This window comes from Gavia stellata, chromosome 6, assembly GCF_030936135.1.
Source record: "Gavia stellata isolate bGavSte3 chromosome 6, bGavSte3.hap2, whole genome shotgun sequence".
Taxonomy (NCBI): domain Eukaryota; kingdom Metazoa; phylum Chordata; class Aves; order Gaviiformes; family Gaviidae; genus Gavia; species Gavia stellata.
The window spans coordinates 37,961,066-37,987,499 of record NC_082599.1 but is presented as its reverse complement, the minus strand read 5'-3'; the positions used below and the strand labels follow the sequence as shown (position 1 = coordinate 37,987,499).

General features: G+C 35.6%; 1 protein-coding gene across 2 annotated transcripts in view; it reads right to left on the bottom strand.

Moving 5' to 3' along the window:
* TAX1BP1 (Tax1 binding protein 1) overlaps positions 1-26,434 on the bottom strand; it is a 64,162-nt gene that overhangs the window by 32,839 nt on the left and 4,889 nt on the right. For both annotated transcript variants that reach the window (XM_059818391.1, XM_059818392.1), the window contains exons 3-5: positions 12,581-12,683; positions 8,941-9,128; positions 8,062-8,220 (exon numbers count right to left, since the gene is read on the bottom strand). In XM_059818391.1, coding sequence (XP_059674374.1) covers positions 8,062-8,220; positions 8,941-9,128; positions 12,581-12,683 — 450 coding nt within the window. The remainder of the gene's footprint in view (positions 1-8,061; positions 8,221-8,940; positions 9,129-12,580; positions 12,684-26,434) is intronic.

Sequence of the window (26,434 nt, the reverse complement as noted above, 5' to 3'; positions counted from 1 at the left end):
TGAAAGGTTAAAAATGAGCTATGCAACTCTGAAACCAAAGAAGTCAATTCACCAAATATAAGGCAATTTATAAAAAAAAAAAAAAAGCAGCAGCACCTTTCAAGTTTCAGCTGGACTGATTTATCTGGACATAATTTAATATCAAGGGAACCATTGTGCTTCATACCCTGTAGAGAATTTAGGGGATCTAGATGAATTATCTACAGGAGCCTTTTGTTTATCCCATTGACATCATAGCAACTCCAACAGAATCACGTAAAACACTTGGCTGACATCATACTCTGTTTAAAGGACCTCTGAGGACAAATGATGAACACAACATAGTACCATTGCAGCCACTGCAAAATCTGAGTGTGCTCATAACACAGGGCTTGTATGTTCTGAAAGGAAACCTCAAGTTGTAATTTTTCTTTCCAAAATAAAATTTAAGCATTCAGTAAACCAAACCAGTAAACCAATTCCAAATAAACTCATGATACTAAGCTTTTATCCTTGTGACTATGATTGGCAATAGAAATACTGCTGTAAAAACACTGAAGTCTCTATTCCAAAAACTTAAGGTATCAGTGGTAGTAATTTGTGTTAATCTCTTCAACAACTAACATTGTTAAACACATCAAAACTCTACAAAACTAAGGCCTAACTCTGTAAAAATTCATTTAAGTAACGTCAGTCACCCAATTACTGTCATGAAGACTACAAAAGTTTTTGCATGATGCAGCTGCACTATTTAGACACACTATGATTTTGCAGCATGCATTTACATTTCAGAATGTTCATTTCTTAAAACACCTTATAATTTCACTATAAGCTATTGGTTTTGCATAGTTACTCTCATAAATACATAATTCGAATTGAAGTGCAGGTAGGATACCTATCCAAAACATTTAAGAATCTCTTAAATTAATCTGTTCAATCATCCAGTGACATAAATTTCAATTAATCAGTTCAAGAAATACTCATACACATAGCAGGCACTAAAATAATAGAACAGCATTTTCTCTTCACAGGATGTTTATAAGCACCCTTGGGTGCTATAATTGCTGGTGCCAAACTGAACAGTTCTGAGTGTTTAATCTGTATCTTTAAAACATTATTTACATGGAGTTTGAGGGGGTTTGTGTGTTTTTTTGTGGTTTTGCTTTCCAGGTTGGGGAGTGGGTTTTTGGTTGTTTGGATTTTTGCTTTTTGGGTGGTGGTTTGTTTGTTTGTTTTAAAAAAAAAAAAAACAACGCATTACGTTAAACATCTGATTTTCACACATGCAGCATACGTAAACAATATCAACACAGCTTGATTTAAAAAGGCACTGAAAAAACACTTGATTCACTTTTATGCATGCAGTCTGAAATGGGCACTTGTACTGCTGACATATCACACTGTACAACAGCATTTTGTCACTATATAACCAGAGAAACTCTCCTTATAAAATGGCATCAAAAGCCAACTTAAATGAATTCCTGATACTTGAATAAAACTCTGCAATGAAGAAAGCTACTGCATAGGTAGAACCTGTCAGTAGAATGCAGATTTAGATGGATTCCCCATTAAAACTCCCCATCAGATAGATGAATTAGCACACTTCTAGAAAGTTAAATGGTGAACTAAACTTTCAAAAAGCATGAAAGAACAAGTTTATCAAGTCAGTAAATTAACTTCTGCCTCAATTTATGCCACTGTCATTAATAGAAACACTATTCAAATGCTCACAGCCTCAAAGAATGAGCAGGAAATCTGCAAATCTGTTGCTTCTGGCTCAAGTTAAACATTTACGGAAACTACTGCTACAGGAGTAAGACTTGTCACCGCTGTAACATTAAAGAAATCAGAAGTATTCTCTTCCCACTAGAGGGAGACAAATGATTGCAAAAGCATCATTTGCAAGCTCTGCTCTACAGAAGCGTACAAAACCCGTGTTCACAAAACTGAATGGTTGCAGAGTGTCAGAAGAGTGACCGATGAAAGACTGACACAATGACTATTGCATGTTTCTGTTGTTCATCACAGTAATATTAAATCTTAAAACAGTAGGCAAGTGCACTGCTGCCAGAAAGCTTACACACAGCTTCAGTACACACAAAACTGGGAACACAAAGACCAAAAAGCATGGGTTCTCTTTATTTACACAGGTATATATTTTTATATTCATAATGTATAAGGTAGAGAATAGAAATATTTGTATTATTATTTTCTAGATAAAAACCATACTCAGTTTTTGATTCAGTGTTCTTCAATTTTTCCAAAAGTAAAATATATTCAGATAAAAGTAGCGTGTTCTTCAATTTTTCCAAAAGTAAAATATATTCAGATAAAAGTAGCTTAATGTGACTCAACATACTTGAGCATGTACCAGGGAACAAGTTCTCAGTAGCAAACCAAAAAGTTGAAATGTTGAAAGCAACCTGCATCAGTTCTGGTGACCATGTGTCATCATCTTAAGTAAAATAATCATAGTGAGTAATCACACTACTAATATAACACTGTTAAAATAATGGAGTTGCAAGCTGTATATACAACAGGATTCTAAATAAAAGTATGCTATCAGGGAACATCGTCCTAGTAAAAACAAATTAACTCTGAAACACTAACAGAAGGTTGTAAGAAAAAGATGTGACGTTTCTGAAACACTTACAGTAATTTCATATTTACTCTGAATTCCCACATAGAGTAGCAGCAGATTAAGTTAAACCTTCACACTCTGCAAGAGCTAATTTAATGTCATCTGGGGGGGCGGGAAGTCTAGGAATGGTTTAACTGGCATGAAAAATGCTGCAGAGGAATACTATGTTTTCCTGTAAGTGAAAATACAGCCCTTTTCGGAAGACTAAAAAGAGTTTGCACATTGGGGGGTAGGAGAAGAAAGGGGAGAACAGGAAAGAGTCACTTATCCCCTCCCTGAACTAATCTTGTCAGAACAACTACATACTGCATTAAGCAGTCATTGGATAAGAGAAGAGGAAAAGATCAACCTAAAAGAAATAAAGACTGAATTTGTCACAAGTTCTACAATATCTTAAACTTTGGCAGGGCAATTAACACAACTCAATGGTAATAATCATAACGTAGGAAGTGTGCGCTAAAAACAGTGGGCCTGGTGAGCACGCTCCCTCTGAGTGCAAACACTGACTAGCGCAGAGCTGTGTGTCTTGCGAATATTCTTTTTCTGTGATGGTGGCGATGACAACCTGAGAAAACGATCTCTGCAGAACCACTGACGTGTTGAATACAAATTTAAAAAAACAATTTTTTTTACTCTAACGTGTCTTGAATGCATTTGTTCCTCCTATCTTTGGTAGGGAACAAAATGGCTATCTTGTAAGAAGGCAACAAACAACTGTGTATCTCCTGAACAGTAAGGGCACTGTTAGCAAACTGAAATCTGTAGTTTGTTGTGGCCATTACAGTCTGAAGTGCTACAAACACAGGAATTCATCTGTTTTAAAAAACTCAAGAAATGGGAATCTTTTCACCACTTAAAAACATGCATATAGCACAATATTCAAACTTCATGGAATACTGACTGTATTAAACCTGAATAGATTGTTTAGTATGCTATGTTCTTCAAAGACTGATCTACTTTTAGCTTGCTTCTTCCTAATATTTTCCCCAAAGAGTCTCTAAAGGACGACTTACAAAGCTTCCCAACTTACAAAGCATCCCAACCAGGCAAAAAGCAGACAGAGAAGACAATAGTTCCACTGCCCAGAATTCTATGAGAGTAACTAGGTGGGGAAAAGAGACCAAATAATCAAGAGCAGGAGGGAAACACTAATTGGGGTATAGCTATGACATTGTCTGTCAACAACTATCCTGTCTATATTAAGAAATCAATGTTTCTACAGACATTTCTCAATGATCCAGACTACACCTGAGCTATTGGTGAAAATTAAGGACTGATAAAAATCAACACCAAAGAGGAAAGTAGCCTAAAGGCATATAAATAAACATGAATAAAAAGGGGATTTTGAGAACTGTGTTTTAACAAAACATTTTCATATTATGAACTCAGAGTCATTAATTACCTTCTATTTCACAGAATCACAGAATCACTAAGGTTGGAAAAGACCTGTAAGATCATCAAGTCCAACCATCAACTAACACCACCATGCCCACTAAACCATGTCCCACAATGCCACGTCCACACGTTCCTTGAACACCTCCAGGGAGGGTGACTCCACCACTTCCCTGGGCAGCCTGTTCCAGTGTTTCACCACTCTCTCAGAAAAGAAATTTTTCCTAATATCCAGCCTAAACCTCCCCTGGCGCAACTTGAGGCCATTTCCTCTTGTCCTGTCGCTAGTCACTTGGGAGAAGAGACCAACACCCACCTCTCTGCAACCCCCTTTCAGGTAGTTCTCTTCTCCAGGCTGAACAACCACAGTTCCCTCAACCGTTCCTCATAAGGCTTGTGCTCCAGACCCCTCACCAGCTTCATCGCCCTTCTCTGGACACGCTCCAGCAACTCAATGTCTTTTTTGTAGTGAGGGGCCCAAAACTGAACACAGGATTCGAGCTGCGGCCTCACCAGTGCCAGGTACAGGAGCACGATCACTTCCCTACTCCTGTTGGCCACACTATTTCTGATACAGGCCAGGATGCCATTGGCCTTCTTGGCCACCTGGGCACACTGCTGGCTCATATTCAGCTGGCTGGCAATCAACACCCCCAGGTCCTTTTCTGCAGGGCAGCTTTCCAGCCACTCATCCCCAGGCCTGTAGCATTGCATGGGGTTGTTGTGACCGAAGTGTAGGACCTGGCACTTGGCCTTGTTGGACCTCATACAATTGGCCCGGGCCCATCGGTCCAGCCTGTCCAGATCCCTCTATAGAGCCTTCCTACCTTCTGTAGAACCTTCCTACCCTTACACCGTACCACAGTAAGGTAACTTATGTACTATGATCCCTACCACACCATCCGCATTCTTCTCAATTCTATTATAAAAATATAAGGTAGCTCAATAATGTATTTGGATTAAAAGACAGAGACATGAGCACAGATACCCGTATTATTTGGTCCGAAGAAACTGAGTAAGATTTTTAGAAAAGGGGCAGATAGACGAGCATTTTGTATAAAAGGGGTTCATAACTCCAGGGTCCCTTTGTCACAATACAAATGGTAATAAACAAATAGTAGTTACCAATACATTAGCAGCATAGAGACCTCTGCACTCAATTAGAATCAAATGCATGTGCCTGTACAGATGTATCTACTTCCTTTGCTCACACAATTGCCGCTTTTTAAATACAGTACTTTGTACTATTGTCGTTTTTTAGAAGGCTCTTCAGACAAGCAAATATATTATCTGTGCACTTTTTGACGGAAGGACGTGCAAAAAGGAAAAAAATAATATGTTGTTAAGAGATCGTACATGGGTTAAATATAGCTTAGCTTTATTTTTAACAGAAACAAAGATTTCTATCACTTATGTAGTCTTTAGAATAACTGTATTTTCTTATCTGGGCTATTTTGGTTTATTAATTGTTTTTCTTTAGCCTAATATGCTCTGAAGTATATTGAAAGATTTTTTTTAAATAGAACTCCAAACAGTTAAACCTTTACTTACGTTAAACATTTTACAAAATACAAATTTTAAATTCATCAGTTCCACTTTAATCTATTTATGTATCAAAATTTTAGAGCATAACTACAATTCCACCTGTATGTGGCAAAAGAGCACTAGGAATAAAGTAAGAAAATAAAAAACCTCATATAATTACATAGTTAAAACAACCATTCTGTAACTTAAAAGCAAAAAAAACAAGCCAAACCAAAACAACCTAGCTCATACTAAACACAGGTGAAGATTCTGCTGTTATACAAAATACACATATATTTTGATTACTTAGCATTTCAGGTTATCCCTTGTAGATTTATATAAAAAACAGCCAAGTTAATGCATTGTTTAGGTTTATTGCCAATAAGAGTTATTCACACCACATGATGCTGACTAAATTAGCTGGGGTTTTTTGGGGGGATTGGTTTCGGAGGGTTTGTTTTGGTGGTTGTTTAGGTGGGGGAGTGCTTTGTGGGGTTTTTGTCTTAAACCACAAGGAAAATAAAACCTAGGTACTGTAATCCAACTGAGTGCTACATAATCGCTGCTCAGGAATCTTTAAATCAATCCATTAATGCACTGTACAGTGTTCTCAGCAAAGATAAACCACATAATCCCTTGACTCATTGCTGTATTTCATGTATTCAGGTAGGGAGGCAAGGAAAGCAAGAAGGGAAGTCATCTCTCTGAAGTTTAGCCAGAAAGCCACATATATTGTTTATTAAACTTCTCGATGATGAAAAAGTTAACTTATTGCACCTGATTTAGTAGATGCCTGTTTAATTTTCAAGAGTAACACTGGATTTATATTCTGCTTATGTATGTAAACAAATGAAAGATGTTTCAACCCAGCAGATTTTTTTTAAAAAAAGTGAAAAACAGAGACTAGAACATGAAAGACGTAAAATAAGACAGTGTCAGAGACTTAAGAGATGAAAAATAACTGCATGAGTTAGAAAAATGCTATAGTATTCTAGATAGGTAAAGAGTTGCATCAGCCTCAGATTAGACATCTGCTTATATCTCAGCTAAATATAAGCTAGAAGTTCTTCTCATTGCATCATCACTTCAACAAAATACAAGGTAGTAACAACCAAAAAAATAACATGTTCCTAAAATTAAATTCTAATTGCTAAGTTCTGGTATATTAAAGGCAAATTTTTGATTACAGAAATTCGCAGGAAAGTGTGAGAAAGTATCAAGACATTTTTGTTCGCATACAGTCTGTGTCCTTGCTGGACAGCTATCAAAATCCCATTTGACAAATTGTTCTAAAACAGCACTGTAAAGCTAACGTAGATTAGAACTGACAATTTACTTTCAAACATATTTTTAAATGAGAACCTCAAATGACAATGAAAGGTGTTATGTAGCTCAGATTTATTCACCAAGTTCATGATTGTGCAAATCCATAAAATGCATACTTTTAAGTATTTAATTCTTTTCTCATTGATTTAAACTAGTTCTCCCACGTACTTGAAATTAAAACCATTCTTTTCTAGGAAAAATTTTTTCCTAAACAAGATCTTATCCTTTCTTTTTTCCTTACCCAAGATTCTAGTCCATTTCACTATGACTGTTCAAAAGTAACCTAAAAGTTTCAACAGTTTCAGATTCCCTCAACCAATTTCTTTCTATTAAAGGTGTATCATGCAGAACTGTTGACATACACATACTAGTACTTGGAAACAGCTTATTAACTGCTGTCCACAGCTAAATTATATAGGCTTCATTACTTCAAATTTGTCCATGTCACCACCTCCCACCCACATGTTTTTAATCTTCTCCTAAAAGCTGTTTTCTAAAAAGCAGCAGCTTAAAAATAGATTAGGTCCAACTTTTTTGTGCCTTTTTTATAATATTAGGATTTCCTCCTTAGCATATGTAGAATTCCAAATTAAGCTTGCTTTGTTTTAGGCTACATTTGTATTTTCGCTATCAATTAACACTGTAAATTAATTTTTAGATTTGTGCTTCTTTTCCCTTTTAAAATCTTCATACCTTTGTGAAGCCTTTTAGAGAAGTGACTAATTACTTTTCACTCTTTGTATGCCCTGGTAATAATATTCTCTGTTAAGTTTTGATCTTTGTTTTTAATACAAAAATTTTTTACCATTTTCAACACCTTGTGTTTTATGTAGTTATTCCATAATGGGAGTTATTTGAAAAGCCTTCCTCCATTTTTAGTTAATGTAAGCAATCTTTAAACTATCAACTACTTTCCACTATGAATTCCACAGTTAAATGTCAAACATCTGGTAACAGTTGTAATCGATTATCTTACCAAGCCTGGTACCAAAAGCCTTAAATATTTTAACCATTTTACGACATAAAAGGAATAGTGGCAGGAGGTTAATAGGAACTGACCTATTCTAGTGTAAATGTCTACCTAACTGCTGAGGAGTTTTGATAGCCGATTTCAACCCATTTTAACTGGTTCTTGAAAAAGGAGGATTACAGACATTATGAGTCAACTTTAATCAAGCTTAATCAGTTAAACAACTAACCTTTTGCTCTGTTTGCAGCTGGTCACATCTCTGCTTCTCACAGTTAAGTTCTTTTTCCAGTCTTTCAACTTGATCTCTGAGTTGGGCCGTTTCCTTTTCCAGAACGGAAGTTACCTTTAGTAGGTCTTCCTTTTCTTTTATTATTTTTTCAATTTTAAACTGTAAAAACAAAAACATTTTTCGGTAATTTTTGTCCCCTTAATTCCCATCAAGGAAGTGGATAACAAATTACTCCAGTGTTTGAGCAGAAGCACAAAATGTGTGTCCTCTGGCTAGGTTATTTTACAGTTTTCCCCTTGTTCCCAAATTTCTGAAGTTTCATTGCTTTGACTGAATAGCACTACACTACCATTAGACAGTCTTGATTTATACTCAAGTTTTGCCTCCTTAAGTGCAAAAAAAAAAAAAAGCAAAAATATACAAGTCTAACCACCTTAATCTAGCAAAGAACATGACACACAGAACACTGCTTTAAATAAAACAAGAGCTATTCTAATATACTTAGGCTTCGTTTCCAGGGTTCTTCACTTGTACATAAATAAAAGTATACTGGTTCCATAATTTTTTTCCTTACAACGAGCACCATTTCACACAAAGGTTATCTTCTCCCCTCCAGTTAATCGGAGTGTACAGATGTGAGAGGTGGGCAACTATCTACTCTCTTATGGTTTCCCAATCTATGCTTAGTGTTATACCATAGCTGTAACCAGTACAAATGTTCTAAACTCCAATCAAATACTGGAGAACAAGCCAGAAATGTATACATTACACATACATATGTAGGTTTTTTCCTCCCAGTTTGTTCTTCAATCCTATATCCTGTGAGTGTATTAAAAAAATAAATAAGATAACAACATTTTAAGAATTGTTGAATCAAACCTCAAGAAGTCCAGCTTTTGTTGTCACCACTAACATATCAGAGTTTCCTTCGTCTTCCATAGTGAGCAATTCTTCAACAGGGGAAGAGGTACGAAACTGGAAAGGTGTGCTTGCTCCACGGATTTCTCCTTTATGAGTCACATAACAGAACTGGTAAAAGTCTCCATCATCATTTGGTAGATAATATCCTATCAAAATAAATACATATTTGAAGCAACATTTTACATAAACATGCAAGTCCCCATCTGGAAACAGATTACCAGATCACGTTTGACTTACGAATTTCATGCTCATTACCTCAGTAAGGCACAGATAAATCATCAAAACAGCAGAAAGGAAAAGTCATCCTATTTAGTAACTTTCATCCCCCAATAATTTCTCCTAGCTTTTAAGACGAATACCAAAACAGTGTCAGGTAATATGTGCTATACGTACACATCACCCGACATACATTAGGTAATAGCTGCTGTTGATATATTTATGAAACAGGTAGAACCATTAGCAATCAGATGCCCTGAAGCTGGATCAGGACCACATTACTATGTAACTGTTGTACAATCACAAAGAGTAAGCAACTTTTTAGCCTTCGAATACCTACACAACCAAAGGCAACAGACAAAGACAAAATAACATGCAATGACAAGACATCTGCAGCTTTACCAGGTTCAATTTTTTGCATGTTTTTTGTGAAGTAACCACAATTCACTTTCACTATTTTTAAATACCAAAGCACAGGAATGCTCTGAACGCATGACATAATGTTAACAAGCTGCAAGTATGGAGGGGGCGGGCGTGTAAAAAGAAAAAAAGAGCTTAGTTTTCAAAATTGAAAAAAAACAATTCTTCTAGACTTCGCAAGGTAAGAACAAATCATCTTTCTTGTAGCTATGTAATACTGCATGCTGCTAGCAAATTATTTCGGAAGAATTTCTGTGTGACTAATCAACTCAACTGTTGCCCACTAAAGCTTCAACATCAAGCCTCTTACATCACCTGGATTCACATGGTAATATTTGTGGATCTTAAACAATCATTTCCAAAAGTAAGGAGATTTTTACTTTTATTAGTAAAGGCAAGAAACGACACCTTACCCAGTTTAAGGATAAGAAAACCAACTGGTTTTATTCAGATCACTTAATTATCAAATACCCTAGCCAGGCTGAGTATGGTATTAGCACAACAAATCCTCACCTACCGTTCAATCCAGCAGGTGATGTCACCAATTTCTGTTCATATTTCACAATTCAGTCTGCTCCCTTTCTAACTTTATCATTAATTTATGTTCACTAACTTTTACTCCAGATTCCTGGAAGACTTGTCCCAGTACTCTTAGCTACTTTTCCTACGAATAGTAAAACATTGTATGTGCTATACAGACAGCACTTTATCAAGCACTTCATGTTTTCATTAGTCTTATACTTTATTAACTGTAGCTCAGGGAGTAGTATCTTAATTTCAAAACCTCAGGATTCTGTGCTTTTGGACCTGACTATTACATCTTCCTATATAGCACTGCAGTTCAGTTTACCTGATTCAATGCTTAAATAAAGTGACACTATGCAGAAATGAATTCAGAACAATCTACTTTGCAGCTCTAGCAAGTTTTAATATTGGTTCAGATGATTTTAAAACTACTTGAAGTCTTTTTTCTTGTATCTAACATGTACTGAAGAGATTCCTGATTATTTTCTTCCAGCACACCTACTTGATGATTTAAAAAAAGTATTTAAAGCATGCTGTACAACATTTACTATTTATCTCAGTTAATTAAGCTCCTGTAAGCTCTACTGATCTCATCACAGCAGCGCTAAAATATCTTGCCAAACACAACTGGGAGACTGTCTGAATGGACATTAAATCTGGCAGCTCTATAAAAGACTGTCAGCATGGAATGTAACAGATGAGACAGAGTTACCTGGTCTCTTCATGTGTGGTAAAACTTCCAAGTACAAAGGACTGATACTGGCATGTAGAGTCCTAGGTTTCTAGGTCGCTTTTAGTTTCAGCCCAACCCAATTTCATTCATTCAGTGAATTTTGGTAACTGTAAAAGAAACTAATGACTTCCTTCCAGTTCCTACAGACCACACATACTTTTCACAGATTTCAAGGTTATAAAATGGTCAGATCATGTGGATATGATCATCATTGAAAGTACCAGAAAAAAAATTACTTGGGGTAAGAGAAAGAACAGTGAACTCACCCGAGCTATCACTATTTGCAGCCTTAACAAGACAACAAGCTAACACTGTAGTCATTTCAGAACTTCAATTTTTATTTTTCTACATATTTTAAGCAATAAACACGCAAACACAAAGACTAAAGCTAACTCTGGGAAGTAAAAAAAGAATCTAAGATGATACATAAAATTCTGTTAGTAAACACAAAAGCATTAAGCAAGTTCAATGGAGGTGCTCTTTTTACATGCAGCTTTGCAAGTGTGTAGATTTTTGACATTTTTAATGTCCTGTGGCAAGAAGTTCTGCAAATTGACTGTGTTATCCAAGCATCACCTCTATCTCTGTTTTGAACCTGTCACTCAGTAGCTTACATCAGTGGTTCCTACTTCTTAAATATGAACAATGGATAATCCACTCATGCCATAGGTAGCTGATTTTAGGGACATCTGTCACTTCCCATTATTTCCCTTCCCCAGGCTGAAAAACCTGGCAGAACAAAGTTCTGAAGGTCACCTAGTCCAACTTCCCACTCAAGAGACTGTTGTCAGCACCAGTCTGAGACTGCCATAGCTGTGTCTAATCAAGTGTGTGGAATTCCCATCCTTCCAAACCAGGGATATCTGTTCAAGTGCTGCACTACTCCCTCTTGGTAAAAAAGTTGTTCCTAACATCAGACATAAACCAGCCCTGCCACAATCCATGGCCATTGTCCCTTTTTATATTTAATGAGAAGAGTATGGCTCTGTCATCTTTGTAACTCCACACTTTCCCAGAGAAGCTATTTCTTAATCTTGATCTTCCTTGTTATGCTTTGTTCATTTGTTTGACTAGATTTTTTTTTGAGATTGGGAAGCGGAGGGAGAGGATCTGATCTCCACTCAGTGTTGAAAATGCAATTATACTACAGATTTGTACAATGGTGTAACATTTTCTGTTTTTTTCTTTACTCTTTTCTTAAAAACTTCAGTCATTTACATCCATTCCTCACTGTCAAAAGGTCCTCTGCAACTCTGACAACTCTGACCCTTCACCAAACCGTCATCTACATTATTTATTCTTTGACAAGAATCACTTTACATTGAGAATGATGTTTAAAAGTCCAGAGACTAAAGACAATGTAGACACAATGCGTTAAGAGATGCCAAGATTAGAAAACCCTGATGATTAAATAAAGTCGCTTCCTGTATTTTAATAGTCTCCAGCAGAGCTTCTTTTTCTATCTGTAATGAATATTGTCCATTACTATGTAAAAACATATTAAGTCACATAATTCCCCTTACAATTTCCTTGACATCTAAAATAAGACTGAACTTCAAACAGCGAAGTATGGAAAATTCTCCTCCAATTTACATTTGTAAAAGTCTAGAACTGTTATACAACCCTCAGCATTGTAATGAACTAGTAAGTATTTAAAAAGCTGTGTAGGCTGGAAAACACAGGTAGATACTGCTTTATATTCACCTTGAAAAGTCAGCACACAGTTAACAGTTGATCCTTCCACATAATTTTCAGGCATAGGTGACCAAAGAAATGTGTAATAGTCTCTTGCGGTACTCCAACCAACCTAAAATAAAATAAACCACAACAAAAAAAAGAAAGAGAAAACATTAAGCAGAAGAATTTGTTATACACAGTTAAGATATCATGGTCTGGCCTTTACAACATACTGTAATATGCATATTTCTGCTTCAACATGCAATAAAAAGATACTTAACAATGTTTACAAATCAGGAATATTTTAACAAGCATGTCAAAGATTTAGCATGAATTTTATTAAGCTTGTTACCTAAGGCAATAAATGGGTCTAAGGCAATAAAAGGGTCTATATAAATTAAAACACCAGACAGTTTTCACTATACATTAAACCACTATTTGGTATTTATTTTTCTTCTATAAAGATACACATTAGTATATTAAAAATACAAAAAGATTCATTCTGAAGCTGATAATGAGATTTTTCTCAGTGTAAGTTCTGCCAATGCTGAATGTTTTGTGTCCACGATCCAACAGGTTCATCAGAAAACAAAAAGGAGGAAAGAAAAAAATAGCGCTCTCTTCTATTGAAAAGGCCAAATTTGACAGGGCTAAACTAGCACTTTTTGGACAACTTCTGCAATACTGAAGACCCTCATTTCACTGGAATGCTAATTCTTCCATATATACATGCTATGTCCACAAGGAAAAATAATTGTGCACAACAACCTAACTCAGCTAAGTTGGTACCGTCTTCCCACTAACTTCAATAAACAGCTGCTTTCAAACTTTTTGTAAGAGTGCAGTACAGTAAGAAATGCTATCCTCTGAAGAAACATATTCCAACAAGCTTGAAATACATGCATCCAAACCTGAAACCCAAAGCAACTACTGTAAAGCAACAGATACTAATAGCATAATGGTAAAGGAGAAGAACAAATATACCTGTTTTATTCCACTGACTAAAAAAAAAATACCAAAAATCTCATCAAAAGCTAGGCGTAGTATGATTTATCAGTAACTGGGTATGCTGTCCTGGAAAAGTTAAGCAGAGGAGCAGGGACAAATTGTCTACCAATTTTTATCAGGTAAGACAGCATTTCAAGACAAAGAAGAAAAAAAAAGAAAAAACAAACACAAAAAACCCAACAACCAAGAAAGGACAAAGTTACCAACCATGATTTCTATTACTTCAATAGATAAAACTTCTGAACAAGTTCACACCAAATCCTCCTTTATAAAAAAATACATTGCAATAGTGTATTTTAAAAGCATTAAGAACTGGGTTTTTCAAGGAGTTGTCAGCTTTAAGAAAAAAAAACAGAAGTTTAGACAGGCAAAGAGAACAGCAGAACTTAAAGTAATTCAACAGCAATTATATATGTATACAGGCATACATTTCACATATGAAAACTGATAATTAGCATTAGTAAAAAAACTGAATAGATTATTCCATAGATGCCCATTACACTTCTTCACTTTGTGTTAAAAAGTGTGGGAAAACCAGATGAAATTTTCATTTTGCTAATTACAGCCACTTCTTTAAGGCAACACTCATTAGAGAAACATAGTGCAGACTGCTGACATATCCACCGGAATGGAATCACCTACTACACCTTAAGCCTATTCGTATTTGGAAGATTTCTGAGATATCTCCTATCAATGAGCTTTTAAAGATGGGAATGAAATGAGATTTCTTGGGGTTGTTATTCCCATACTGTTCAATATCTCAGAAATAACAAGGAATGCTCCCCCAGTAACTTGAAGAGGGGGTGAAAGCAATTTTTCCTCGATAAAAGTTCACAGGAAAAACATTTTGCAAATTTTCGTATCAGCCATGTCTTCAAATCCACTCAGATGCTAATACCCCTTTTTGCTGAACCTGCTTTTACCTCAGAAAAGGGAAGTATATACCATTACTTGCTGCCCTAAAATAAAGCAAGCAGATAGCTTTTTAGATGTAGTTCTCCGAGTGAAAAGTCTCCATCTTGTTCTTTTTAATTTCAGAAGGGAAACTGAATTATGTCCAGAACAAATACTGTATAGAACTAAAGTAATCTTTTCATCCTACTCTAGTTTTTATTTCTGTTTTTTAAAAAAAAAAAACACACACACACTGATTCTGATGCTATTTTCCTGAGTAAAATAACATCCTTCCTTCTGATAAGTAACACTTTGGAAAATGTAGAGAGAAGGAGCAAAATCCAGTGAATATAAAAACAAAAATGGTCCCTCTAAGACATCAACTCAACTTCTGATTCAATTTTTCTCTGGGATTGTAGCTTTTTTTTTTATATCATATGTTGATTTGTAAATTTAATAATCTATCCTGAAACCAAAAATTATTTTTATGAATACTTTACTTGTAACAGTAAGCCACATAAGGCTTTAAGGTCATTTAAAACTTGAGCCATACAGATTAAAAAAAAGAGTAATTATGTAGACAACAAATAACTCTCCTGGCCTGTTTATCAGCAGGTGCCATATTTTCAAGTGTGACTTTAATCTGTGGGTTACTGGTCAAGAGAGAACTGTGACACATCAGGAGCTAGTGGGAAGCTGGTAAACTGGAAAGTTTACCCCGCATGCATTTTCTCCAGCAATTCCCCCTATTTCCTGTCACCCATTATCTACTTCCCCTGCCGAAGCTCCCCATATTACAGATTTATGATCCTGAGAACCCATTTATTTCTTAATGGGACACATGCAAGTTATCAGCAGGTGTGGATTACCCAATGGCTCTTTTCACTGCACAGGATTTCACAAGATGAGGGTCCTCCCTGCTACAGGTCACACACATCAAAATGTGACAATGCAAAGAAGGAAATATGAAGAAATCTCATCTTCCTTGCAGTTGTATATATTTAAAAAGGGGAAGTTTGTGTATTCTGCAGCAAAGCAAGTTAACTTAGTAACATTATTCAATGTCTTTCTCACTAAACAATGATTATCATTATCTTCCATAGGATTATTTTTTAGATGACAGAAACAAGGAGCAAAACCAAAGCAATGACATGCTGAGAAGAAAATAAACACAAAATTAAGTTATGGATGGTTTAGGTCTAAGATCTAGATCTTTAAAAAAAATAAAATCTATCAATGGGTTTTAATGAAACCTTTATTTTAGTACTTTATATCTTTTGACAATATTCTCTTTAATAAGCCTAGTATGAACTACACAGTGGTTCAGAAATACAAAATATTCCTACACAGTCATAACCTTTTCTATGGCAACAGATTATACTATCACAGATACAAGACTATAAACACACATTTCTTAGAGGACAGAAACAAGGCCCAGCAATGATCTAAATGTGACCTTTGACAAAGATATTTCTTTCAGCTCTGAAGGAAAGCCAATAGTTGCCTAAAAATAGGGTTAAAACTATATGAAGAAATTTTAAGATTGGTTAAGGGAAAGGAAATAAAAATTGAGATAAACTAAACCTACTGCTAAAAGCTACAAAGGAAATCAACAAAAACGGAAAATGAAGAGGAAGATGAGAACACTTGTCAACAAACCCGCAGTGATTTTATATGAAGAACAAAACACTGTATCTCTGGAAGCAAAATTAACAGTATCATCATCATGCCTATTAGCTTGGAAAAAATATTTTCATTTTAATGAAAGGAATCAGATAAGCTAGACTGTTTCTCTGACTGCTGATCAAAGCAACAAAACTTATTACAATTAATATAGACTATCTTCCAGGTTAGTCTCTGGAGGGGGAGAAGAGTCCAGATCCCCAAGAACCTGTCTGTTGTGAAGACCTTACCTGGACTACACTAACAGAACAAAAATTGCTCTTTAAGGCAAGTGTCCATGTAAGGTGGTTTTGTTGTTTCTTTGTTGGTTTTTTTAATTAAAAAAAAAACCAAAAACAACAAAAAAAAACCAAAGACCACTACAGCAACTGGTCCATACAATTCTGCTTGAGACATACTGAAAAAGGGCAAGTTGAAGCTTTTCTCGTAAGAATTTGTGCTTTGTGCATCTTCCTGGTCATAGTGCAGGATTCAACAGGTAGGTGCTGTTAAATAGTTAGCATGGGGTAAATAGCATCAATCAGTAGTGTACACTGGAGAAAAACTAAGAAAACATTTTAAAAAAATGTGTTTACTTATTGAATACTCAGTTTTAAGAAACTGCATACTGCCACTTTCTGTGAAAGCTATAGGATTTGGAGGTAGCGATACCTGAGCACAGACTAAAAAAAGTTCCCTGGCCAGCATATTCCTTAATTTCATGCTTTGAAAACTCAAAGGTACATTTTGTTAAGTTAAAAGCAGATAAATTAATCCTAGTCTTTCATTTTAAGAAATATTTTCTCCATAGAACAGCGTTCAAGTAGCAGATAAAGGTTATCTTGCCACCTCGCAAAACATTTTGCAGCTGATGCTCCAGCTGTTGGGGTGATGGGGACCCTTTGACCCCACTGTACTTGCACTGAAACAGCAGGAACACAGAATCTACTCTGAAAAAAAAATCCAATCCTCAATCTATTTTGATTAGTATCTCCAAACTTATCTATGCCGGAGTCTCCAGGAAAATCCCAGAACAGTAACAAAGTAGAAAAGTTTCAAATGCAGACTTTGTGTTAGAATTGGAAATTACTCTAACAAGTAGAAGCAGAGAAATTCTCCAATATTTGAGAAGTCCTCAGCATGAAAATAGAAAGAAGCAGGGCTGCTGCTTTAGTTTGTGTCCAGACTCTCTCTAGTACTGTACTGGAACATGAATGCATGTTAAAAAGTAAATGCAGATGCTATTTAAATATTATTTAAATGCTCCACAGAACCTTTTTCACAAATTTGTGGCCACTGATCTTTCCTTTTTCACATCATTCAAATTCTAGTTGCCTCAAAGTTTAAAAACAAACAAACAAAATGCTAACATTTTACACCAAAGTAGAAAATTGATAAGTGGTTAAGTATTTAATTTACTAGCATCTTGCAGTATTATTTCTATTAAAAAAAATAAGAAAATGGAAAAAGAGCACTGGCACAACACATCAGAAAACAAGGGCAGACAAAGTGCAAAGTATTTTACTTCAGGCCTGTAAGAACAAGAGTTTGACCATTTCAGCTGCCAAAACAGCTGACATGACTAACAGTGAGCACCTGTATTCATGAAAACATTACAGAAAACACACAAATGCTTGTAAGAAAGATTTGCAAATTTCATTTCTGTATTTGAACTTCAGTAACAATGAAAAAGAATAGTCACTGAGAGAAATTATATCCATTATAAAAATATATTTAAAATCAAATCTTCAATTACATAGTTTCATTTTTTGTTTCCTTTGTTTACTGACCAAGTTATAAAAATTTATGATCTAACTATTCAAGCTGCAAGCATATTTATTTACATTAATAATTAGAACTTAAAAGCTGTTAAAAAACTGGAAATGAGGGAAAAGATGTGGAAATCCACACTTAATTCCTGTTTAGGCCTCATGTGAAGTTACAGTCCTATTTTGCAATGAAGAATATATTCTGATGTACTAAAATATGAAACCAAAGTTTAAAAAAAAACACAACACTTCCATTAGAATGCTAACTAAAATGGCATACAATGAACCCAGATATTATAATATGCTTTTTTCCTTTTTAATTGATACTGTCAACTGGAAGAGCATTTGACTCAAAAAAAAGTACTAAAAAAAGTTAGAAGACGACTTTTTTCAAGTGAAAGCAACTCAAGTGAAACAGTATCTGGATCAAAACAGCTACAGACTTTGTTGTTGTACAAAAACTCAGTTGGAATTCCTTTAATGAAAATAACTTCACATACCAATTAAAAAACCCACAAAACACATCAAATAAAAAGCACTGTCAATGACTAACATAAAACCAAGTTCCAATCAAAGTGCTAAAGTTGAAACAAATGCACACTAGTACTTTCTTACCACCAGAAATCTTAAATAAATGAGAAATTTCAATGAACCACACCGTGAAACTTACTGTGAGCCAGGAGGAGTACAAGAGGCACAGCTTACTAATCTAATTTAAAAACTTGGCATGGGTAATGGCAGACATTACAATATCCACATTTGAGCACACAAACATCACAAATTACACAAGAACACCAGCACAAAACCTTCTGAAGTTCAGAGGACGAAAAAGAATGACCTGCCAAACTATACAAAAGACTTCTTGTGAACTCTGAACTCAAGTTCATCATCAGATGCATCGACTGGTTGTGCTGATACCATTACTTTTAAGGAATTCATTGACAACTCTAAAAACATCTTGCTTAAGAGTTAAAAACTCAAAAAATATTAATGTCCTTATTTCTTAGACAAAAGAGCAAATTAGATTCAGATGATGCAACTCCCCTAAACCAACAGGAAAAAAAAATAATCCATGTTATAACCAGAATTAGAAATGTCTCTGCTACTAACCTGGTATGTAAAACATCTTCTATCTTCTCCATTTGTCTATATTTAATTCTCACAAACTCCACACAGAAATCCATTTTGAAATTAGAAACCTGTGCATAAATTCCAGCACTCTTGCTTTCCAGAGGTTAACCAACAAATTAATAATTCAGAAATCAAATCCTACTTTCACCTTCTCAACCCATTTTTAAACCAAAACCACATGACTAAACATCATGTCTCCCACAAACATGTCATATCCAGACTATGTTATTATGTACAAACAATGTGTTACTCAAACAATCCTCACTTATTTAATCCACTCTCCATAAGATTGAAAGCTTTAATAGGCCATTAGAGAGTGGTCCATTCAGTATACTCCTATTTCCTACTTTTGAGCAAAAAGGCTTACTTCAATTTAGGACATCATAAACTACTTCTTCATTATATAAACCAACACTGTAGTTGCCGTGGAACCTTCTGGTAAAGGTGAAGATGTCTAACACCAAGTACTTTGCAATTTGGCTGGGCAAGTAGGGACAAGTCAACTGTCCGCAATAGTCATACCAGACAGGTTTTCCTTCTACTAATAAATAGGTATGTAGTCATCATTAAAGTTTTTTCTTCTTCTATGCTGCCCCACACATATACAAGCCCCTTTCTTACTGAAATGCCACACACTGCGATTAGCTTCCCCATGTTTACATTTCACCCACAGTACATTTCCACAACATACCTAGAAGAAAATCAGCTGACTAGAAAAATAGGGGGGGAGGGGAAATCACAATTTGTATGCCAATGATGAGTTATCAAATATATTAATATATTACTGAGAAAAAATAACCACCATTTTATTTTGCTGTATCTCCTTTAACTTTCATCTGATTCATCTTACAAGGAATGTGAGCTTTTCTAAGAAAGCTTTGCCTTACAACTGCACAGTGTTTGCAGTATAAAAATTATTTCAAACTTCATTTTTAATTTCTTGAGTTTCAGGTGAACATGGAAAAGAAAAACTTTTCTGTTTTTCTATTTTGCTCAATTTCTTTCCTTTTATAATGCCTTGGTAAAGCCAGTCAACTCCATCTTGAGAGAGAGTGCTTTAAAGAAACACCACTGTAAGGGAAGCTCACTTGGCATTTTCTTCCCCAGCCTCAGAAAGCTGTTACGCAACTGGAAGAACAGCAGCATTCATTTTGCTGCATTAAGAGTGTCTTACCTATCTATACAACACATGTACTAACATCAGCAGACCAAAGAAGCAAACCCAGGGAACACTTGTTTAACTGAACTGACTTTGGCATAACCAATGAGCCTTTACTGTAAATACCTAATATGACCCAATTTAAAAAAAAAAAAAAACAAACCACAAAACTCTTCAGAGTAAAAACTATGCCCTTTTTGTAATTCAGAAGGTAAATTACATAGTTTAGAAAGTAATTTGGCAAAGTACCCAAAGTACTGCAAGATGACAATAAACCACCTCTGAAAAAAGCAAAATTACAGACAGTAGATAAGGTTTTGAACATGTTATACGGTATAATTATTACTGATAACATTAAGTCAGCAGCCTTTACATATTTCACATGGTAAGAAACAGTTATTTTGGCCCAACCCACAGAAAACACAAGTGTCTAAGCAAAATGCAACTGGGCCCAGTATCTTAGAAGGTGATTTCTCTACAGCAGGCTTGATTTGTGCCGTAACCCCGAGTTCAAGTAACACTACCTGAAAGTCACAGTAGTGACTGTAACAGTCTACAAAAGGCAGTTACAGGTAACAAGTTCTTCTAAGCCAATTAACAGATGGAAAAACTAAAACATCTAGGGATAGTGAAGCTCATACTGGGCAAAATCACTGATAGCTTACTGTTAACACTGACATGCCACTGACATGATATACTTTTGAACACATGCATCATCATCAAATAATGATATCTAGATGCCAATTCTGAAATAATCAAACTGTGCAAAAAAACTTCAGAACATAGACATGAGGAAAAACACTTAACTAAAGTATTAAGTCCACTGTAGTAACATTAAGGCATAGACATTTCAAAATAAGTAAACAATGAAGTCAAAGCTACAACCTTGGTTTTTTTAGTATGTCTGTGATCACCTTACACCACATGCAACTTTGACTTACCTCAGTCCAAGTCATTTAAGACCTCTCTTCAGACATGACCTCGCTGCTCACACCAAGATAAAAATTTGTTATACAGCAGGAGCCCTAAAGCTTAAACATTTTGGGATAGAAGATGGCTGCAAGGTACTCTGGAGTCTTTATGAAAGGCTGTAATCTTAATATGTTCTCTCATGCCCAGACCTAAGGAAGTCCATCTCTGCTGAATGTTACGAACACGTACAGGCAATCTTTTAACTTAAGCTATTGAGAACATATGGTATTTGTTGCAGTATCAATGTACTATCAGTATCCTAACCTACTATGATCTCTTGTTGGTTGTATTTCTACCTCATAGTTCAGAGGAATATGTCCAAGTGACATTGACAGAGTGCCTAGACCATAGGATCAACTTTCTCTCTTATTCGGTATAAATCAAAATAAATATAGAAACAATATGAGCTCTCTAAAAGAAAACCTGGTACATATGTAAATGACTGTCCAAGGAAATGTTATGACAGATCAAAGAGTAACAAAGTTATTGTTTACTTTAAGAGATAAGCATGAAAATGTATTAAAAAGGATGGGTGGGGTTTAAGCGAAATACTAATTTACTATGACATTTCATAAAAGCTATAAATAAATAAAAAACAATCTTTTACTTCAAGAATGTTACGAGCTCCCAACCACTTTGTTATGCCAATTCTGCCTCTGACCACACAAACCTACCATAGCAGATGTTTTTAGAAAATTAATGGCACTTGGAATTAAACATGAAAATTTCTTGTCAAAGGTAAACCCAGATTATCATTCTCTTCATCTAGTATAGAAATAATGAACAACATTGGCACGGACTTCTTTTTCTTAAAAAAAAAAATTATCTCAAGTTACTTAAGGTATGTCTTTCCAAAGAAGGTAAATCAGAAACCAACAGAATCACTCTAATTTGTGGATATAGCAATTCTTAAAACATTCTGAATTCCAGTAATTCTATTCCCAAACTATTTTAACAGGACATACTGTCCACTACACAATCCTGTATCTATCATGCCCTGCTGTGCAGTGATGATTCCATGCCAGAAAAATTGTATTTCAGTATGTGTGTGGTCAATAACACATCCAGCTGTTGTGCTATACTTCATAACATGATCTGTATATATGGAAGTAATTAATATCTTTAAAAAAAAAACCAATCACAACAAAAATCAGAACACTGAAATGACTCACACAAGTTGTACTGTTACTTGCAGTCCAAGGAAGACCAAATACCCAGACTACTAAACAAACACATATCTGTATTGTCTTGATACAACACAACCACCAAGGTATTTCTTAGGTGTCCATTAAATCCACTGTTAAATTCTGTTACAGAGGTTTTTGACCACAAAAAAGTTAATTCTGAGGTTCGTTATAAATCAATACATTGAAAAGACAGAAATTAAGTTGCATGTAAATACTGGTACCACGCTGATGCACAAATAGTAGCTCAGGTGTGACCTCCTAAATACTGAGTACTCTCAGAGCAAGCCAGCACCTTCTTGTGTTCAGATAAGTTACTAAGATCTTCCCAATGCTGGTTATGCAGCTTTTCCCATGTTAAATTACCAGAATGTCAGATCACCATTTTTAAGTTGTGGAGATCAAAAATGTGGACATTAAGAAAGAAAAAAAATTCCTTTTCTTCTCTAGGGGTACATTGAAGCAGTCAATACCAAAGCATGTCTGTAACTTAAGTCAACATCCTAGAAGAACGGTATTGTGGATTACTTAGAAAAATATACCAACTAGAACTGAAGAACAGAGAAGTTTTGATGGAACAGTTAATTAATGACACAGCAAGACCAAAGCCATTAGCTTAACATATGTAAGATTACCTGCTGATATCGCTAGTCTTTCCAACCTGTTGGCCTCAGCAAAATGAAATCTTTAGAAACCCAGAAAGTGTTATGATATACCCCACAAACACCCACACCTTTAATGCTACTCTCTTGAAGCAGTATCTTTATTATGCCCATAACATTCTTTCCTCATGCCTTTGAGATGTATATTAAACCTGTCTCTCTCGTATACTGAACATCTGTCAGTCCTACTTGCACACATACGCCCTTGACAGAGGGTAAGCACTTGTTCCTAAAAGCCAAGCAGGTTTTTCAAATACTTCTGCAAGTCTGAACATTATGCATTAATAATGCAAAAAACACCACGTGGCCATATGATTATTTCACTTTATTGTGAAATAACATCTCAAGATGTACACTTCCCCATCCAGAGATTAGGACCACCTACCAGGCAGACCATTTCTGCAACCAGATGTAGTGCACATATTAATTATTTTTCCTCATTTCAAAGGTTTAGATTCGGATTACCCTAAGGCCCTCTCCAGATTTTGATTAATCAGAGAGAAGCAGAGAAGAATAAAAAGGGGACACTGGTCCTAGATCATTCTGGGACTACAGATCTCCTATGAAATCTATTAAGAATGGTAAGCCTTCTCCCCTTTGACTCCATACTAGGAGCCATCAGGTTCTTCTGCACAGAAAAAACTCCACGAAGAGGGACTCAGGCTCAGGATGTCCATGCCAAATACTAGACCAGTACTTATCTGTAAAACTGACTTTTTTTTTGTAACAAGCAAGGACATAAATGATCAAGATCTTTTGGCACTTGATGACAGATGACCCCCCAGGATGTCACCAAAACAAAAAGAAATAGCAGCAATGAAAGACAACAGACTTGAAGACTGAGACAAAACCTGTTTTTAAGCCTCCTGTAGGGGACAAGGAAAGAAAAGAAAGATTAATATATACAAAAATAAAAATGTTGCATATTCAGAACTTCTGCTCTGAAGTGTAACATCATCTTCATTATTGTACTTCCCACCCCCTCCAAGCTTTTGCCAAAGGTCCAATCCCAGAAGTAGTGTATGCTTTTAGATATACCCATTTTCTTACAAACTAGATGTATCTGAAATAATTCTCCTATATGCAACATTACCCTTTCAGTTTATGAACACTGGGTTTGCATTTTTCCAAACAATAGAAAATTAATTTCTGGGGAACAGTTTTAAGTCTACTGCCACCACCACAAAGTGCCCTATGCTCTGCATTACTAAAGTTCAACATTTAGCAACTTAAATAATGCTGAGAACAACAAAAACCACATTTCATCTGCAGCATAGGTCAAGAAGTTGGTAGAATCTGTTAAGTTTTAGAAGAACTGTTATTTGTTTGCCAGTTTATTTAGTTCTTTGTCGTAATGCTGTATGCCACAAATCCCTAGCTCACATCTGAAGTTCTAGACCTATTCTACCTCCCAACAAGACCTTTTTGATGCCTCTGGTGGAGAGCAGGTAGGCAGTACTTTATCTTGCCTTGGCTCCTTATTTTACGTTGCTTTGTAAAATATGCTTGAGAAGAAGACATCTGTAAATAAACTGCAAACATGAAGGAACCTGCTGTGGTACCTTTCATTGAAGCCATTATCTTTCCATAGTACAAAACAGAAGCCAATACTCCGTGATGAAAGTGGAATACTCAGTAGACACAGAAAAACAGAAACATTCCTAGTGAGGGGGGAAAACTCACAAGCATTAAGTCTAGCAAGTGAAAAAGAATGTATACCAGGTGGAAAAGACTGATATAATGAAAAGCAAAATTAAATTCTGTAATAAATACATAAATTAATAAATAACCACAATAAGACACACAGAAAGAAACTTATAAGCAATTTATCACTCCTACCGAGGATTCCATTTCTAACATCACTTTTTCACATAAGCTGCACAACACTAATGGCAACTACAACAATCACAAATGCAAATGTACATGGAATAAAAAAAAAAGAGTCTATTAGACATGTAGTGCATACCATGGAAACATTCAAAAACTCACAAGCTAGAAATTAAGAATCAGTATATGAAATCAGGTTTTGCTTCCGGAACTATTAGCTCCATTTCCATTTGAAAAGGAAACAAACTGACAAACCAAACGCTTAAAAGCTGCTCTTCAGAACAGAACTCTAAAAAGATTTGAAAAAGAAACTTCAACTGTCATTCCACATTAAGCAGCCATGCCAATAAAGTAGGCATAGCCCTTCTCCCACACACCTTCCCAGTCCACTTATTCCCATCACAGTGATGCCAGTACATTGCCCATTGCATTACACAGTGATCAAGCTGAAGAACCAACCAGTTGTGCAACAAGGTGGTAAAAGCTGGGGGAGGAGGGCCTGTATTTTTCTGGCAGATCACTTCCCTGATCCATTTCACTGTGCAGCTGCACAAACAGCTGGACTAGCAAAACAAACAGGATAATGTAAGGATACAAATAGCCAATATCTACTCAAGACATCATTGCTGCTGAAGAAATGTACTTGGACTCTTGCAACCTAAATGAAAACCATTCACTTATAAAGGTACCTATAGATTTTGTTCAGTTCAATAAAAAAAATTCTTAGCTAACCAGTTGAGCAAACACAGGACAGAATACAGCTGAAGCCATTGCCTCCTAAAATGGAGCAAAAGTCAACATTAGAACCAAAACCAACACAATGTTCACATGGGGACAGGGGGAAAATCATCTTCCATACTTATTTTCTGTACTAATCTGAAATTACCACTAGGGTTTTTTGGCTGGGGGTTTTTTGTTTGTTTTTAAACTAGGTGTCTTCTCCCTGTCCACTATTCACTACTGCAACACTAGTAACTTCATGTGCAATTCCAGGCAAAGGTTAAATGACACCAGCTTCAACAGGTTTGTTTTCTAAGCAATGTATTCACCTCAGAAAGGCAAGGTGGACTTCCGTTGCCTCTACGTGAACAGTCAAGTGAATTAATGCTTTGAGTTCTCTCACAGAAGCCTGGCTTTCCTTGCATACTAGGCCAATACAGAAAGCCATTAATTATTGTTCTCATAATTAGTCAAGATTTGCTTTTTTTTTAATGCTGAAAATCACTTTACTAAATGTGCATCACATCCTTCTTATGTGTTTTAGAAAGGTAAATGATAAAGCTCCTGCCTGTTTCATCAGTTTTCAAACCACCTCCAGGTGGTTTGTTGATCATCCAGGAACAATCAGTTCTCTAGAAGTCACTCAGATCTCAGTACAGTACAACTTCTGTCTATTATCTATCCCAAGACAACTACATTTTCACAGTTTACTTTACAGTAAACATTACCCATACACATATATTTGTAGACACAGATACAGTTGAACAGCTGGCTCCATTTAACTCACTGTGCTATAACTATACTAAGACAGTATATTCATAACACTTACTCAATATAAGCTGACATAGTCACAGAAAGAAAACAATTTTCATCCTTTTCCCCATCTCGCAATG